The sequence below is a fragment of the Orcinus orca genome, chromosome 10 (genome assembly GCF_937001465.1).
Source record: "Orcinus orca chromosome 10, mOrcOrc1.1, whole genome shotgun sequence".
Taxonomy (NCBI): domain Eukaryota; kingdom Metazoa; phylum Chordata; class Mammalia; order Artiodactyla; family Delphinidae; genus Orcinus; species Orcinus orca.
Genome location: NC_064568.1, coordinates 41876402 through 41895091, shown reverse-complemented (window position 1 = coordinate 41895091; position 18690 = coordinate 41876402). Strand labels below are relative to the sequence as shown.

Genomic DNA, 18690 nt, shown 5'->3' with positions numbered 1-18690 from the left:
TTTCCTGGTACCTTTTATTACACGAAACACAATGTCTTCTACAAGGGAGCTCAGTGGCCATATTATAATTGAAGTGGATGGGAGCATGGAAACTTTGGTACATGATTCATTCATAATTGAGATACCACATGCCATCTTCTAGTGTCCATAGCAGCTGGTTTCTTTTGAAAGAATTTCTAGGAAAGCCTTATTTTAGATGAAGTTTACATTGCAGTTCTTACCAACTGACTCATTTTTATCTCTCATGCATCTTTAGGTTAGTATATCAAAGATCAAATCCCAGAAATCCCATTAACCTCTGGGTTATGCTAAAATTAGTTGTTTGACTTTTCAAGTCTGTGCTGTCAGTAACAGAAACTCTATGTTTCTAATATTTGTTTTGTAACATTCTTAAAATGTTACATGTATGTGTAGCTCTGCAATTTCATGTTCCATTTATGTCGGCCAGGAAGGGAAAATATGGAGAAACTGTGGTTTATCTGAAAGATTTTGGGAATAAGCTCTTTCAATCAAGTAAATATTCTCCTTAGCTGAGTGTGCTTATAGGTACCTTTACGTATATGGTTAGTTTCCGAGGAATTCATATCCAACTAAATACATATAAACTACATATGGAATATAATTCAACTTTTCTTCAGTGAATCATGATCTTATGCTGCCTTATGGCCACCCCTATGAGTGATATTTTTTAAAATATTTATTTGGCTGCACCGGGTCTTGGTTGCAGCACCTGGGATCTTCATTGCAGCGTGTGGGATCTTTTAGTTGCAGCATGCTGGATCTAGTTCCCTGACCAGGAATCGAACCCAGGCCCCCTGCATTGGGGGCACAGAGTCTTAACTGCTGAAGCACCAAGGAAGTCCTTATGAGTGATTTTTAAACACCCCAAAAGTCACATTTAAAAATAAACCTGTATCAAATAAATAAATAAATCTGTATCAATGTGTTTTTTTTTGGACTTTTGTAACTTTCTCTTAAAGCACAAAGTTTGCAGACTTAAAATCATGGAATTGAGTCCTCTTGAGATCCATGAGGGAGGGAAAGAGAGGGACACCAATGAAACTGAAAGGCCACCAAGGGGCCCACTGAAGAGCCAGGTTCCTGTTGGCTGTGCCGCAGGAGGACAAGGCCACCTGTCCATGGTCAGCAGTGTGTCCCCTGGGACAGGTCTATTGAAACCAGAGCCTTGGCTGACCCAGGTTATTAGAGGTAGGCTTCCTCGTCATTATCAGGGAAAAGAGAAGGGGAAAGGTTTTGGTTTCTGCATTACCTTGGCAGGAGGCCCATTTCTCATTTTTTTTTCACTTATTCAAAATACCTATTATATATCAGAAACTATAGGTGCTGAGTTTACACTGGTGAACAGAACTCTCAGGGAGCTTATAATGCAGAGGAGGAGCCAGACCATCAACAAGCAGTCAGACTAGAGAAGAGATGGACCATTAGGGATGTGGGAAGAGCAAGGAGAATGATAGGGGCACCTCTTTAGATGGGGAGACTCAGCAGCCACTGTATAGAGGGTGAGGAAACGGTGTTTCAAGGCAAGAACATAGCATGTGCCAAGGCCATGAGGCAGGCTTGGTATTTTTGAGAAACTGAAAGAAGGCCACTTTTTTTTTTTAAGTTTACAATAAATTTTATTGACTTTTTTATTCTTTATACAAAAGGAACTACTTATACACTGTGTGATTGTTGCTTTAATTTTTTTTTGAATTTTATTTTATTTATTTTCTTATACAGCAGGTTCCTATTAGTTATCCATTTTATACATATTAGTGTATACGTGTCAATCCCAATCTCTCAATTCATCACACCAACACCACCACCCACCGCTGCTTTCCCCCCTTGGTGTCCATACGTTTGTTCTCTACATCTGTGTCTCAGTTTCTGCCCTGCAAACTGATTCATCTGTAAATAGTGCTGCAATGAACATTGGGGTGCATGTGTCTTCAAATTTGAATTATGGTTTTTCTCTGGGTATATGCCCAGTAGTGGGATTACTGGGTCATAAGGCAATTCTATTTTTAGTTTTTTAAGGAACCTCCATAGTGTTCTCCATAGTGGCTGTACCAATTTACATTCCCACCAACAGTGCAAGAGGGTTCCCTTTTCTCCACACCCTCTCCAGCATTTGTTCTTTGTAGATTTTCTGATGATGCCCATTCTAACTGGTGTGAGGTGATACCTCATTGTAGTTTTGATTTGCATTTCTCTAATAATCAGTGATGTTGAGCAGCTTTTCATGCGCTTCCTGGCCATCTGTATGTCCTCTTTGCAGAAATGTCTATTTAGGTCTTCTGCCCATTTTTGGATTGGGTTGTTTGATTTTTTAATACTGAGCTGCATGAGCTGTTTATATATTTTGGAGATTAATCCTTTGTCCGTTAATCTGTTTGCAAATATTTTCTCCCATTTTGAGGGTTGTCTTTTCGTCTTGTTTATGGTTTGCTTTGCTGTGCAAAAGCTTCTAAGTTTCATTAGGTCCCATTTGTTTAATTTTGTTTTTATTTCCATTACTGTAGGAGGTGGATCAAAAAAGACCTTGCTGTGATTTATGTCAAACACTGTTCTTCCTATGTTTTCCTCTAAGAGTTGTATAGTGCCTGGTCTTACATTTAGGTCTCTAATCCATTTTGAGTTTCTTTTTGTGTGTGGTGTTAGGGAGTATTCTAATTGCATTCTTTTACATCTAGCTGTCCAGTTTTCCCACACCACTTATTGAAGAGACTGTCTTTTCTCCATTGTATATCCTTGCCTCCTTTGTCATAGATTAGTTGACCATAGGGGCGTGGGTTTATCTCTGGGCTTTCTATCCTGTTCCATTGATCTATATTTCTGTTTTTGTGCCAGTACCATATTGTCTTGATTACTGCAGCTTTGTAGTATAGCCTGAAGTCAGGGAGTCTGATTCCTCCAGCTCCATTTTTTTCCCTTAAGACTGCTTTGGCTATTCGGGGTCTTTTGTGTCTCCATACAAATTTTAAGATTTTTTGTTCTAGTTCTGTAAAAAATGCCATTGGTAATTTGATAGGGATTGCATTGAATCTGTAGATTGCTTTGGGTAGTATAGTCATTTTCACAATATTGATTCTTCCAATCCAAGGACATGGTATATCTCTCCATCTGTTGGTATCATCTTTAATTTTTTTCAACAGGGTCTTATAGTTTTCTGTATACAGGTCTTTTGTCTCCCTAGGTTGGTTTTTTTCCTAGGTATTTTATTCTTTTTGTTGCAGTGGTAAATGGGAGTGTTTCCTTAATTTCTCTTTCAGATTTTTCATCTTTAGTATATAGGAATGCAAGAGATTTCTGTGCATTAATTTTGTATCCTGCAACTTTACCAAATTCATTGATTAGCTCTAGTAGTTTTCTGGTGGCATCTTTAGGATTCTCTATGTATAATATCATGTCATCTGCAAACAGTGACAGTTTTACTTCTTCTTTTCCAATTTGTATTCCTTTTCTTCTCTGATTGCCATGGCTAGGACTTCCAAAACTATGCTCAATAATAGTGGCAAGAGTGGACGTCCTTGTCTTGTTCCTGATCTTAGAGGAAATGCTTTCAGTTTTTCACCATTGAGAATGATGTTTATTGTGGTCTTGTCGTATATGGCCTTTGTTATGTTGAGGTAGGTTCCGTCTATGCCTACTTTCTGGAGAGGTTTTATCCTAAATGGGTGTTGAATTTTGTCAAAAGCTTTTTCTGCATCTATTGAGATGATCGTATGGTTTTGGTTTTTTTTTTTTTTTTTTTTTTTGCGGTACATGGGCTTCTCACTGCTGTGGCCTCTCCCGTTGCGGAGCACAGGCTCCGGACGCGCAGGCTTAGCGGCCATGACTCACTGGGCCCAGCCGCTCCGCGGCATGTGTGATCTTACCGGACCGGGGCATGAACCCGTGTCCCCTGCATCAGCAGGCAGACTCTCAACCACTGCGCCACCAGGGAAGCCCAATCATATGGTTTATATTCTTCAATTTCTTAATATGGTGTATCACATTGATTGATTTGTGTATATTGAAGAATCCTTGCATCCCTGGGATAAATCCCACTTGATCATGGTGTATGATCCTTTTAATGTGTTGTTGGATTCTGTTTGCTAGTAGTTTGTTGAGGATTTTTGCATCTATATTCATCAGTGACATTGGTCTGTAATTTTCTTTCTTTGTAGTATCTTTGTCTGGTTTTGGTATCAGGGTGATGGTGGCCTCATAGAATCAGTTTGGGAGTGGTCCTTCCTCTGCAATTTTTTGGAAGAGTTTGAGAGGATGGGTGTTAGCTCTTCTCTAAATGTTTGATAGAATTCACCTGTGAAGCCATCTGGTCCTGGACTTTTGTTTGTTGGAAGATTTTTAATCACAGTTTCAATTTCGTGACTTGTGATTGGTCTGTTCGTATTTTCTGTTTCTTCCTGGTTCAGTCTTAGAAGGTTATACCTTTCTAAGAATTTGTCCATTTCTTCCAGGTTGTCCATTTTATTGGCATAGAGTTGCTTGTAGTAGTCTCTTCAGATGTTTTGTATTTCTGCAGTGTCTGTTGTAACTTCTCCTTTTTCATTTCTAATTTTATTGATTTGAGTCCTCTCCCTCTTTTTCTTGATGAGTCTGGCTAATGGTTTATCAATTTTGATTATCTTCTCAAAGAACCAGCTTTTAGTTTTATTGATCTTTGCTATTGTGTTCTTTGTTTCTATTTCATTTATTTCTGCTCTGATCTTTATGATTTATTTCCTTCTGCCAACTTTGGGTTTTGTTTGTTCTTCTTTCTCTAGTTCCTTTAGGTGTAAGGTTAGATTGTTTATTTGAGATTTTTCTTGTTTCTTGAGGTAGGCTTGTATATAGCTATAAACTTCCCTCTTAGAATTGCTTTTGCTGCATCCCGTAGGTTTTGGATTGTTGTGTTTTCATTGTCATTTGTCTCTAGGTGTTTTTTGATTTCCTCTTTGATTTGTTCAGTGATCTCTTGGTTATTTAGTAACGTACTGTTTATGTTTTTGTTTTTACATTTTTTATGTATTTATGTGTTTATGTTTTTACATTTTTTTCCCTGTAATTGATTTCTAATCTCAGCATTGTGTTCAGAAAAGATGCTTGATATGATTTCAATTTTCTTAAATTTACTGAGGCTTGATTTGTGACCCAAGATGTGATCTATCCTGGAGAATGTTCCGTGCGCACTTGAGAAGAAAGTGTAAACTGCTGTTTTTGGATGGAATGTCCTATAAATATCAATTAAATCTATCTGGTCTATTGTGTCATTAAAGCTTGTGTTTCCTTATTAATTTTCTGTTTGGATGATCTGTCCATTGGTGTAAGTGAGGTGTTAAAGTCCCCCACTATTATTGTGTTACTGTCAATTTCCTCTTTTATAGCTGTTAGCAGTTGGCTTATGTATTAGGTGCTCCTGTGTTGGGTGCATATGTACTTATAATTGTTATGTCTTCTTCTTGGATTGATCCCTTGATCATTATGTAATGTCCTTCCTTGTCTCTTGTAACATTCTTTATTTTATCTGATATGAGTATTGCTACTCCAGCTTTCTTTTGATTTCCATTTGCATGGAGTATCTATTTCCATCCCCTCACTTTCAGTCTGAATGTTTCCCTTGGTCTGAAGTGGGTCTCTTGTAGACAGCATATATACGGGTCTTGTTTTTGTATCCATTCAGCAAGCCTGTGTCTTTTGGTTGGAGCATTTAATCCATTCACGTTTAAGGTAATTATCGATATGTGTTTTCATATTTCCATTTTCTTAATTGTTTTGGGTTTGTTTTTATAGGTTCTTTTCTTCTCTTGTGTTTCCCACTTACAGAAGTTCCTTTAGCATTTGTTGTAGAGCTGGTTTGGTGGTGTGGAATTCTCTTAGCTTTTGCTTGTCTGTAAAGCTTTTGATTTCTCTGTCTAATCTGAATGAGACTCCTGCCGGGTAGAGTAATCTTGGTTATAGTTTCTTCCCTTTCATCACTTTAAGTATATCCTGCCACTCCTTTCTGGGCTGCAGAGTTTCCACTGAAAAATCAGCTGATAACCTTATGGGGATTCCTTTGTATGTTATGTTTTGTTTTTCCCTTGCTGCTTTCAATAATTTTTATTTGTCTTTAATTTTTGCCAGTTTGATTACTATGTGTCTCGGCGTGTTTCTCCTTGGGTTTATCCTGTATGGGACTCTCTGCACTTCCTGGACTTAGATGGCTATTTCCTTTCCCATGTTAGGGAAGGTTTCAACTATAATCTCTTCAAATATTTCCTCTGGTCCTTTCTCTCTCTCTTCTCCTTCTGGGACCTCCATAATGCGAATGTTGTTATGTTAAATGTTGTCCCAGAGGTCTCTTAGGCTGTCTTCATTTCTTTTCATCCTTTTTTCTTTATTCTGTTCCACAGCAGTGAATTCCACCATTCTGTGTTCCATGTCCCTTATCCGTTCTTCTGCCTCAGTTATTCTGCTGTCAATTCCTTCTAGTGTATTTTTCATTTCAGTTATTGTGTTGTTCATCTCTGTTTGTTTGTTCTTTAATTCTTCCAGATCTTTGTTAAACTTTTCTTTCATCTTCTCAATCTTTGCCTCCATTTTTTTTGCCAGGTCCTGGATCATGTTCACTATCATTATTGTGAATTCTTTTTCTGGAAGGTTTCCTATCTCCACTTCATTTAGTTGTTTTTCTGGGGTTTTATCTTGTTCCTTCATCTGGTACATAGCCCTCTGCCTTTTCATCTTGTCTATCTTTCTGTGAATGTGGTTTTTGTTCCACAGGCTGCAGGATTGTAGTTCTTCTTGCTCCTGCTGTCTACCCTCTGGTGGATGAGGCTATCTAAGAGGCTTGTGCAAGTTTCCTGATGGGAGGGACTGGTGGTGGGTAGAGCTAGCTGTTGCTTTGGTGGGCTGAGCTCAGTAAAACATAAATTCACTTGTCTGCTGATGGATGGGGCTGGGTTCCCTCCCTGTTGGTTGTTTAGCCTGAGGTGACCCAACACTGAAGCCTACCCGGTCTCTTTGGTGGGGCTAATGGCAGACTCTGGGAAGGCTCATGCCAACGAGTACTTCCCAGAACTTCTGCTGCCAGTGTCTCCACGGTGAGCCACAGTCATCCCCTGCCTGTGAGACCCTCCAACACTAGCAGGTAGGTCTGGTTCAGTCTCTTATGGGGTCACTGCTCCTTCCACTTGGTCCCAGTGAGCACACTACTTTGTGTGTGCCCTCCAAGAGTGGAGTCTCTTTTTCCCCCAGTCCTGTCAAAGTCCTGCAATCGAATCCCACTAGCCTTCAAAGTCTGATTCTCTAGGAATTCTCCTTCCGTTGCCAGACCCACAGATTGGGAAGCCTGACGTGGGGCTCAGAACCTTCACTCCAGTGGGTGGACTTGTGTGGTATAAGTGTTCTCCAGTCTGTGAGTCACCCACCCAGCAGTTATGGAATTTGATTTTATTGTGATTGTGCCCCTTCTACCATCTCATTGTGGCTTCTCCTTTGTGTTTGGATGTGGGGTATCATTTTTGGTGAGTTCCAGTGTCTTCCCATCGATGATTGTTCAGCAGTTTGTTGTAATTCTGGTGTTCTTGCAAGAGGGAATGAGAGCACGTCCTTCTACTCCACCATCTTAAACCAATCTTGTTGCTCTGACTTTTTTTTTTTTGAGGTATAGTTGATTTACAATATTATGTTAGTTTCAGGTATATAATGTAGTGATTGAAAATTTTTATAGGTTATACTCCATTCATAGTTATTATAAGATACTGGCTATATTCCTTGGGCAGTACAATATATCCTTGTAGCTTATTTATTTTATACATAATAGTTTGTACCAAAAGAAAGCCACTTTAATTGAAGTAATGAACAGTCAGGAACCTGAAGCAGGACTTTTACCACCTTCTCAAAAGTCAGTTTTCACTCAGGCAAATACTGAAACATAATGGTCCTTTTGGGCAACTTAGTTGACCCATAAAGCATTTTGTATATCCTATGGAAAGCCATCTCACAAGCACAGATGTTGGAATATATCTATGGCATTGACACATGTTGATCTGCTTATTTTACTTAAAACTAGCAACTCTGGTTTTCCTTGATCCTGCCCTGGGAGATTGGGCAGTACGGTTTCATCAACATCATGAATTGGCTTAAGTATAGGTCATGCTGAATTATGAAGTTTCAAAACTTACCTAAAATATTTCTGAATCTTTGTCATCAGCTATTTGGTTTTTGTGGATCTCCTTTCCAAATGACCAGGTAGACTATAAAATACCCATGGTTTCTAATTAATGACATTTCCTCATAAAAAATGTTTTTATCTTTCGTGATTAATGGTCCGGAAATGGGAGAACCCTAGAATCATTTTGTTGAAGATGACCTATAAACATGAGCTGGGTAGTTGGGTCTCTGCATGAGGATTATGCCAAGTGTTACACAGCTAGGTTCCTATTGGTAGCAAAAAGGAAGGGGACCTGCCTTTACTGAGCCTTAGTGTGACGTTGCGTTAAAAGGACAGCTTGAGCTCTTCACTGAGGCTTTCCAGTGCTCTCCTTTTCCAATTTTGCACACACGTCTGGTTTCTATTTTAATATTAGTGTAACTCCGTTCCCTCTTTCCTTTGCTTTTCTCTCAAGATTGACAGCCCCATGGCAGGAAGGCTCACCCTGTTACTGACTGGTCATTGCACCCTACTGTGGGCTGGGCAGGCACTCTTTAATTGCTTCTTTTCCCTTCCTTTCTTTTCTTTTTGGAGCTTTTCTTTCCTCACCCACCCACTTCCTATGACTTTCCTTCTCCTCTGTGGTCCACCCCCCAAATCTTTTATACCTCTCCCTACTTTTCACTCTGTTACTTTTCTTCCCTACCCTCCCACTATTTTTCTTTTCCCTTGATTCATTTCCACGACCCGTGTCCCATCTTCTTTGATGCTAATAGCATTTGGCATTGCAGTTTGATCAGTTACCCAACGAATAGCAGCAGGCTCCATGTGTGCATTATTTAAACTTCATTTTAGGGACTCTGGCACATCCTGCTTTGTGTATGCCCCAGTCTCCAATGCCTAGATGAGGTCCTTGTGTTTAGGGTTGGGGAATTAATACATTCCTGGGAATAAACAAATGAATGAACACATTGCTGGTCAACTTGATGGTGTCCATAATCCACAATTTCTGCCTCAGAAGAAATTTCTGGATCTTGAAACTTGCAGCCTCTCCCGAATAAATGAGAATGGATGGATAGATAGATGACAAGTGTAAAAAATGCTCTGTGTTGTTTATCACATGATAGAGTAAGTCTCTGCCCTGTAGGCAAAAGAATGCAGTTAGTAAGGTCTGGGTTTTAGTCCTGGCTTGTCCTTTCCTGCAGGCTTGCATGAGAAAGCTATACGCTTTCTCAGTGTGGGTTCATTAATCTGAAAGTGAGCTACCTTACCCAGAGTGTGTGAGAAGAGATGTGTGTAAAAGCACTTTATGAATTACAAAACACTACACGAATAAAGCATCGTTATGTTGCCTGTATTAGTCATAATACAATTAGGAATTTAAAATTGGACTCTTATTATAAATATATGATTTACTTTTAAACTTATTTGTTGAAAGAATGTATCTCATCTTCAAATAAAGGGATGGCATGAGCTTGAGACCATAGAGAATAGTTTATTGAAAAGCCTCCCTTTTGTAGGATTTTAGGATTAAAATTAGGCGATGAAAATAAATGTATGCTTTTAATAGTAAATGTTACACAAATCAATGTGATGGTTTCCCTTATGCTAATTTTTATTTTTTAAATAAACTTATAATGTTCTATATATGATACAGTTGAGTTGTAGAATAGCCATACCTGTGAATGACTTATCTTAGGGTTTAAAAATTCATAAACTTGAACTTCTTTTGTTTAGGTCCCAGACTGTGGAGGAGAATGCACTAACCACATCCATCAAAGATGTTAATCATGGTCTCTCCTTGTTAATTTTCTTCTCTCTCTGAAACCTTGGCCCACTCAAAATAGAGAAGTGAGTGAAACCCATCTCACTAAATTGAGTCATGATGAGTGCATCTGTGTGACCTTTGCTGGGCCTCTCTGATTGACAAGTGAAGAAGAAAAGGGCTAAATCCTGAACCTCCTTCAGTGTCTCCAGTTCTCCCACCTTAGCGAGCCCCAGATCACTTGCTTTGTCTTAAGTAAGCTGTGTGCTTCTACCTCTCCGTTCTCCTTTCATTCCTACAGCCCATGCAGGACGCGCTGGCAGACCTTCCGGAATGGTATGGAATAAAAGGCATGCAGGCCCACTGGATCGGGGACTGTGTGGGCTGCCATTTGGACTTCACATTAAAGGTGATCGAGCAAGAGCATCTCCAGCAATTAATGCTCAGAAACCCCCTTCTGCATTTTTAGAACTCTTTGAAGAAACCAGCAACTTGAGACTCTGCAACAGTGCTATCCAGTAGAAAGATACTGAGAGTCACATATGTAATTTCAAATTTTCTAGTAGCCACATTTTTTAAAGTGCAAAGAAACAGGTGAAATTAATTTTAATAACATTTTATTTAACTCATTACATCCAAAATTTTCATTTCAAGATGTGATCACATTGTAGGCCTTTGCTTCTTCACCAGGGTGAGGGATGCGGGTCTCTGAGCCACCTGGCTACTGTATGTGGAATGTCTTCTGTATTCTCTCCCTTGCCCAATATTTTATCATGAAAGTGTCTCCACCTCCATTCCTGGACCCACCTGAAAATGAGACATCTCCGGGGGGAACACTCTCAGTCCTGCAGGTACAGGGCCATGTGGCTGTGCCTCTGAGGCCCCAGGCCTGGCTCCATAGGTGACACCTAATTGGCACTCAGCCCATAGTGTGGACTTTTAGTTCTGGGCCCCAAGCGCTTCGCACATCATTGGCACTTTGTGAGCACATTGGAATGTGTGAACAAAGGAGGATCTGGCCTCTCTGTGTCCTCTGTGTCTGTCACATAGTTGGCATTCAGTTGGTGCCTAATGTTTGACTCTTCCTTGAAAGGCATTTAACCAGCCCTAGGAGCACTCATTCTTGAGCTCAGCTCAGGCTGTCCTTTCTTTCCTATTCAAAATGGAATTAGCCTCAGTGTCTTTTTCTGGTTAGAAATTTTGATGCCTTTATTTGTAACTTAAATCCTGGAGGAAAGTATATAGCTCCTTTCTCAGGACGAATAACATTGACAGTTATTATTGATTTGTGAACAAAGGAGCCAAGAACCGGGGAAGGCATCCTTCTGAGCATGCTTTGACCCCCTTTGATTTGGGGCCCCCAAGTACGCCTGGTTATTGGCACTGCGGAGGCCTCCTGAAAGAGGAGCTGTGACCCTCTTCTCTCTTGCCCTTTCTGCCCCTGCCAGGGACCACCTCAGGTCCCCACATCCCTGTGGCTATGGTCAGAAGCTGTCACCACTATCTGGGATTGGGGAGGGGTGGGAGGAAGGGATATGGCTGGGGAGCACAGCAGCCCAGAGGGAGGACTGAGGAAATGAGTCTGCTTCCCCCCTGCCAGGTTGATGGGCAAGTCACAGGAGAAAAGCTGAGCGCCTACACGGCCACCCCCGAGGCCATTTACGGCACCGCCCACGTGGCCATCTCTCCCAGCCACAGACTCTTACATGGGCACAGCTCTCTGAAGGAAGCCTTTCGGAAGGCTCTCATCCCTGGCAAAGGTGAGTTGGCAAGTTAAGGTTAAGACGGGCATTATGCCTTATGTTTCACAGAGTTCATGGTTCTTTCACATTTGTCATCTTGTGTGATCTGTTATTCTCCTTGGCCTAACTTTTCATGTTTTGATTTTAAAACATGAGGATCAAAAAGAACTTTGAAAATGTTAAGTTACTTTGAGTTACTAGTTTGTCCACTTCTTAAGTTTTTGTTTGAAAGCTCAACTCTTTCCCTTTAAATATAATCTAGATTTAAAGCTCTTTTCTGATAGGAATAGAATCTGGTACTTAACTTATAATTTTATCATCAAATAAAACTATACTGGCAGGGACAGGAAGGAAGCCAATGACAATTAAAGGAAACATTTCAATAACTTAATTTTAGTATCTTTAAGAATTCACACAGTGATCTGAGCAGACAAGCAGAGTCCTGCTCAATACAGGTCTTAAATGAGTGGATCAAGCTGACCTAGAATTGGCATAGCAGGTGTTGGTCAGTGAGGATTGGGAAGTGCCTATGCATTAGTCAGTATTCCAGGGTTGCAAGCAACAGAATCCATCTCTGGCTAACCCAGGGGAGGAGGGGAACATACTGGAAAGCCGTGGGGAAGAACCAGTCTGGAAGAGGACTTGGACCAGACAGCCATGGGGGGTTGGGCAGTAGGAACTAATAGTGTCTTGCGTACCACTGACTGAGTGAATCTGCTCTCACCTCGCCCTCAGTGCTTGGGACACTTGGTTTGAGATTCCTATTGCAGAGAAGGGTGTTCACTTGGTATAACTGGGGACCCTGGCCTTTTTGTTGGCCAAGGGAAGGCCAGGCACCTTCCTTGATAGACCAACAAGACTGTCATCAGTGAGGAAGGGGTAGCTTTCTGAAACTCAGAGGCTCTTCCCAGAGGAAGGGGATATGATCCTGGGCAGGCGAAAAGAACTCACCTGTCATTTAGAAGTAGGTCTCCAGAGAAATGTAAAATTTCTGTAAAAATCTCAGCCTCCTTCACTTTTCATAGACTATAAACTTCAACCCAAAAGCACACCATCTGAATTATTGGAGGTCTATTTGAATTATTTGATTAATAAAATTTTTTGAATGGTGGCATAAAGTTTTTTTTTTTAATTGCTATTCTTAAAATAGTCAGAATGAAAGATTTCCTGATCACATTGGAAAGATAAACAATGTCATCCCAGCTTATCTCTGCTTAGGACTTCTAATTGTTTACTTAACAACATCAATATTCAGATCAGTTAATACTTACTGAGAGCCTGCTACATACTGAGCACTTGGGGATGCATAGATGGCCGTTCACAGTCCTGTCTTCGGGGGGCGGAGGCAGGGTCATAGCAGAGGAGACCCAGATGCATATGTAATTCACTGGCACAGGACAGATATCACTTGGTTTCATCTCTTTTGTTGTTGTATATTGAAATGGAGAAAAGACTCTTAAGATTTCAGTGTGTGCTTATAAAGTCCAGTAGCTATCTCTCTCAGTTTTATTTTCCACGTATTCAAAAGAAAGATTGGATTGTTTTCAACTATTTAGTTTAAAGGGAAAACTTGTTGTTTTTACTTTCATGAGCATTTTGAGATTCCTTGAGGGCTATGTTGGTTGAATAATATCTAAAATTGAAAAACTGAAAAATATAAACATCTGGCCTTAGATTTTTTTCCCATGGTTAATTTGGGGACACAAATTAAAATGAAGTAATAGCAATAGAGGATTAACTAGCCAATAAGTTACAAGAGGTGGAGTTCCTGACATGAAAGACACTATATAAATCCAAAACATTTTCATATGTAAGAAATTAAGAAATGATTTTAGCATATGCAGAGAGCAATGTTTTCATGATCATTTGGATATCAGCAGATCTGACTTGGCCTGGTTATTTCCTTTGTTCTCCCCTCTTTTTAGTAATCTCTGAAACAATTACAAATGGAACACTACACTTGGCTCTAAATTTTCTGATTCTAATTTTCAGAATGAAAATATTCTTTTTGCAGATGTCAATTTATTCAAAGTCTCTAGATTAATTTGCATGTCAAGTCTCTGGATGTTGACATGTAGAATCAGTCATTTATAGCCAGTACAGTGCTAGAGTGTAATGCAGTTTTCCCAATGAATTAAAATTACCATATGAATATGGATTTATGCCTCCTTTGGCCTTTGAGGTCACATTTTAAACCTGAACATCTTATCACTAGTGTCATTTACCATTGCCATGTGGCTCAAATCAGGCAAGCAGCTTGGTTTTCCCTCAAATGTCCAGTTTTGAGGATAACTAATGTTAGAGCAGTAACTGCTGCAAGTCATGGCAGCACACAGTTGTGACTGAATATATCACTTGCACAAGTTTAAATTCTCAAACATGAGTTCCTGCAGTTGCTAAGTTGATTTCTGCATATTGTCTCCTGAGTTGGCACAAGATGATCAAGGTTCTGATCCCAGATCCATCCTATGACTTAAGGATGGTCATTTCACCTTTGTAAGTTGAGTTTTCTCTGCAGCGCAGGTGATGAGGCTATCGGGCAAGGTGGGGTGGAGCGCTTGGTGGGAACAGAAGGAGCCCTGAGGGGTCTGAGGAGGAGGGTGACACATGTGGACAGGGTGATGCTTGAGTCGCAGAGTAGAGGCAGGAGAGCTGGCTTACCCCATTAGTTAGGGTGAGAGATGGTGAAGACCCTAGAACAGTGGCCATCAGAATGGAGGGGCGAGAACAGCTCTGAGAAGTATTTGGAAGGCTCCTGGGACAACTCCCTGATTTCTGGCCTGGCCAACTGGGTTGCTGATGTTACTGACTAAATGTACGGTTTTTGCTCAGCATACTATAATTGGCACAGATTCCTTTAAGAGAGCAAAAATTAAGGTCCTTCTCTATACAGTTCTTGAAATTGAGTGTATTTCCATAATCATTGGCATTGCCTCCTTTTCTCAGCTGACCGCCTCTGATCTAAGTCATGTTATGTAAGCTGTGACTTGATAGGAACTAGAAACCATAAAAAGCATCAATAGGGAAATATCATCAGAGTTCTAGAAGCGGTTCTGACATTTCCTGGAGCCTTTTCTTACATTCCTAATATTAAAATATGCAAACCCTGGGGCTTTGGAACCACACATTTCAGCTCTGAGTCACCAGTGGTCTATACAATGTATTTTGTGCCAAAAGGGTAAATGAGGTCTCCCTAATGGGTGATTTAGAAACCCTATTTTTATTGACACATTAGAGAGAAGCCCCAGAGCACTGAATAATTTATTGCTCCCTATTGTCTTGCCCCATCTCCATTGATTCAGCATGGGGGTGGGACAAAGGGTAAGGAACAGAATCCTGTGGATAATAGTTTATTCTCAATCAAACTGCTCCTACTAGCATCCTTTCAGCACATGTTAATAGATAACTGTGTGGAGGAAAGCTTCCGTGCTCAGGTAACCTGGAATAAAGCAAAAATAAATAGGTTTCTTTGCTTCTGGACTTTTTAGTGCCTTCGCTGTGCTAACGTGCACTGTGACTGTCTACGAGGGGACGTCATGCAGCTCTCCTCACGCTTACTTGACCAGAGGACCCTGTTTCCACAGAGCATCCCTGGGACCTAGTTGCAAGCAGCACTGCTTTGCTGAGTTATGAACAGAGACTTTGGTCTGTTTTTCCATGGGGCGTGAAAGACCTGCCTTTTTTGCAGTGGGGGCCCTGAGAGCAGAGGGCAGCTTCTTGACTGGAATGTTTCCTTTGTAATTACTAACTATTAAGTTAGTAATCCTTTGTATCTTCTAAAGCATTTAGCTATGACTTAACCCCTGTATGAACTGCTTCAGTTACTTGGGATTTCTCCTTGGCTTCCTGCTTCATGTCACCAGCACATGACTAATGAGAAATGTGGAGAATGCTAGGCCTGGCCAAGAACTTTTTTCTAATTGAAAAACTGTCATAATAGACCTTTTATGTGGGAAAATGGAGAAAAATTCAACCCTTTAATGCAAGTACTCTACTTTTTTTTCATATTTTTCTTGTAATGACTTTATTGAGATATAATTCACATATCATAAAATTCACCCATTTAAAATGTGCAATTCAATGGTTTTTAGTATATCTACAGAGTTTTACAACCATCACCACTGTCAATTTTAGGACATTTTTATCATCCCCCAAAGAAATCCCATACCCTCTAGCAGTCACCCCCATTCCTCCTATTTCCCCCAGCCCCAGGCAGCCACTAATCTACTTTCTTTCTACATAAACTTTCCTGTTCTGGACATTTCATATAAATGGACTCATATGATATTTGTTCTTTTGTCACTGGCTTCTTTCATATAGTATAATGTTTTCAAGGTTCATCCATGTTGTAGTCAATACTTCATTCCTTTTTATTTCAGAATATTCCATTGTATATACCAGATTTTATTTATCCATTCATCAGTTGATGGACATTTTGTTTCTTTCCACTTTCCAGCTAGCTGCTATGAACATTCGTTCAGATTTGGACCAACCCAATATCTAGGAGTAGAGTTGTTGGGTCTTATGGTAATTCTATTTTTAACTGGTTGAGGAACAATGAGACTTTTTTAAAACAGCTGCTCTATTTTACATTCCCAGCAGCAGTACATGGGGGTTCCAGTTTCTCCACATCTTTGCCTACACTTGTTATTGTCTGTCTTTTTTTTATGGTCATGCTGGTGAGTGTGAAGCATTATCTCATTGTGGTTTTGATTTGCATTTACCTGATGGCTAATGGTATTGAGCATCTTTTCACATGCTTATTGGCCATTTATATATCTTCTTTAGAGAAACATCTGTTCAGATCATCTGCCCATTTTTTATTTAGTTGTCTTTATTATTGTAATAATTTTTTATGCTAGATACAAGTTTCTTATCAGATATATGATTTACAAAAATGTTCTCCAGTTCTGTGGGTTTTCTTTTCACTTCCTTGATGGTGTCCTTTGAAACACAGAAGTTTTAAATTTTGTTAAAGTCCAATTTATCTACTTTTTCTTTTGTTTTTGATTTTGGTGTCATATCTAAGAAACCACTGCCTAATCAAAGATCACAAAGATTTATACCTATGTTTCTTCTAAGAGTTTTATGGGTTTAGATCCTATATTTAGGTCTTTAATCCATTTTTAAATTAAGTATAATTTTTATATATAGCAAAGATAGGAGTTCAACTTTGTTCTTTTGTATGTGTCATAAATCTTTTAAATTCGTGTTCCCGCACACACTTATCTTAAAAATCAGACTGATTCTATCTTTATTTTTTGGTTTTTACTTAATATGATATCAGAAAATATTTCTTTGTTTTTAGGCAGGCTTCCCAATTGTTTTTTTAATCCATACATAATATTCTGTCAACTCAAGTGTATCATAATATCCTAAATCTTCCCTATCATGTTGAACATTTGGCCTTTTTCATGTTTGGGCTATTATGAAGACAGCTCTTTGCCTCTATAGAATTACTTCCTTAGGAAACATCCCCAAGAGTGTGATTTTTTTGGTCAAAGTTTATGAACCCTTTTCTAGTTCTGTTTGCAAGTTGCTTTAATTGGTTTCTGAAAGGGCTATATCAGTTTAGAGTGCTGTATTCAATGATATATGGCTTTCAGTGCAACTTCACAAACAGTGATGGTACCCTTCTAAAAGTTTTTCTTAACTTACCAGGTGAAAAATAATAATACTTCAAAATTACTTTAATTTCCATCTCTCTTTATAAAAATTAATTTGTGTTTTTAAAAATCTAGGTGATATATGTATATTATGTGAAATTTCAGAGGGTACTAACAACAGCAATGACAGTAGCCTCCTTACCCAACCACTTTTAATTTTGGGGGGAATTTGTTACTTAGGATATAAGTTCGATGGCTGTGACAGAGTCCTAGAAAAACAGTGACTAAAAGGACAGAAGTTTATTTCTTGCCCACGTGACATGTAGAGTGGGTATAACAAGTCTGCTTTGTGGGGTGGTTGGGGCCAAGGCTCTTTCTGTCTTCCTGCTCTGCCCCTCTAGGATGTTGCCCTTATCTGTGTGTTCCAGATTGTTCTACACTTCATCTGTGTCGCAGTAAGAAGGTGGTGGGGGAAGAAGGGCAGCTCCTTCCCTTTGAGAGCTTGACCTGCAAGTTGCTTCTACACTTAACCCCATGTCCATACCCAGTGCAAGTGAAGCTGAGCAGTGCTGCCATTAGCTACGCAGTCATGTGTCCAACTAAACATTCTATTGCTGAATCAGAAGGAGAGACAGATATGGTGTCAACTGGCAGTCTGTTCCACCACCGTTTCTCTGGTATAGACTGCCACATGTCTGTATAATATGCCTACACTGCTGTCTCTCCATTCACCAGTTCTAGACATTACCTAGTGACTTTTATTCTCACTCCACCACGCTTCACTGTCCATCCTCCTAATAACATACCATAATTGCAGAATTTGCAAATGTATACCTATTCTTTGAGAAGGGACCATATGGAATCAGAAATCTGGCTGTCCACTTTGAGGGTGTCAGCACTTCAGCAGCTCCAGCAGCAGGTGCCTTCCAGTCATGGTACCAGGGTGCTGGTTGAACCTCATCCCTAGAGACCCATTTGCATTGCATTTTCACTCTGTCCCCACCGTAACCCTGTCCTGTGCTTCCTGACACCCAAGGTGAAGGAAGATCGGAGCTGGCTTAGATGTTTACAGAGCCTATCTTTACCTCTCTGAAAAATAAATCCTAATTCCTAGGCTTTTTTTTTTTTTAAGGTTTTTCTGATGTGGACCATTTTTAAAGTCTTTATTGAATTTGTTACAATATTGCTTCTGTTTTATGTTTTGGTTTTTTGGCTGTGAGGCATGTGGGATCTTAGCTCCCCATCCAGGGATTGAACCCACACCCCCTGTGTTGGAAGGCGAAGTCTTAACCACTGAACCACCAGAGAAGTCCCCTAGGCTTATTTTAACTTTGGGGTTTGTAGAACATATTTTAGATAAATCTATATAAAGTCTTAAAACATAGCGGGTGTAAATAGTAATAGTTCATAAATTATAACTGTAGTTAATTGCTTATGTTGCAGAAGTACAAATGAACT

The 18690-nt window shown here is 39.7% G+C and overlaps 1 protein-coding gene and 1 long non-coding RNA gene across 18 annotated transcripts in view; both read left to right on the top strand.

Annotated features, from left to right (window-relative positions):
• The window catches only part of LOC125965666 (uncharacterized), a 313457-nt gene that overhangs the window by 229714 nt on the left and 65053 nt on the right, over window positions 1-18690 (top strand). The window lies entirely within an intron of this gene.
• LARS2 (leucyl-tRNA synthetase 2, mitochondrial) overlaps window positions 1-18690 on the top strand; it is a 278606-nt gene that overhangs the window by 194863 nt on the left and 65053 nt on the right. For all 17 annotated transcript variants that reach the window (XR_007479847.1, XR_007479848.1, XM_049716291.1 and 14 more), the window contains 2 exons: window positions 10186-10293; window positions 11485-11644. Coding sequence is in view for 15 of the 17 variants with exons in the window: in XM_049716291.1 (XP_049572248.1) it covers window positions 10186-10293; window positions 11485-11644 (268 nt within the window). In the remaining 2 variants the exon portion in view is untranslated. The remainder of the gene's footprint in view (window positions 1-10185; window positions 10294-11484; window positions 11645-18690) is intronic.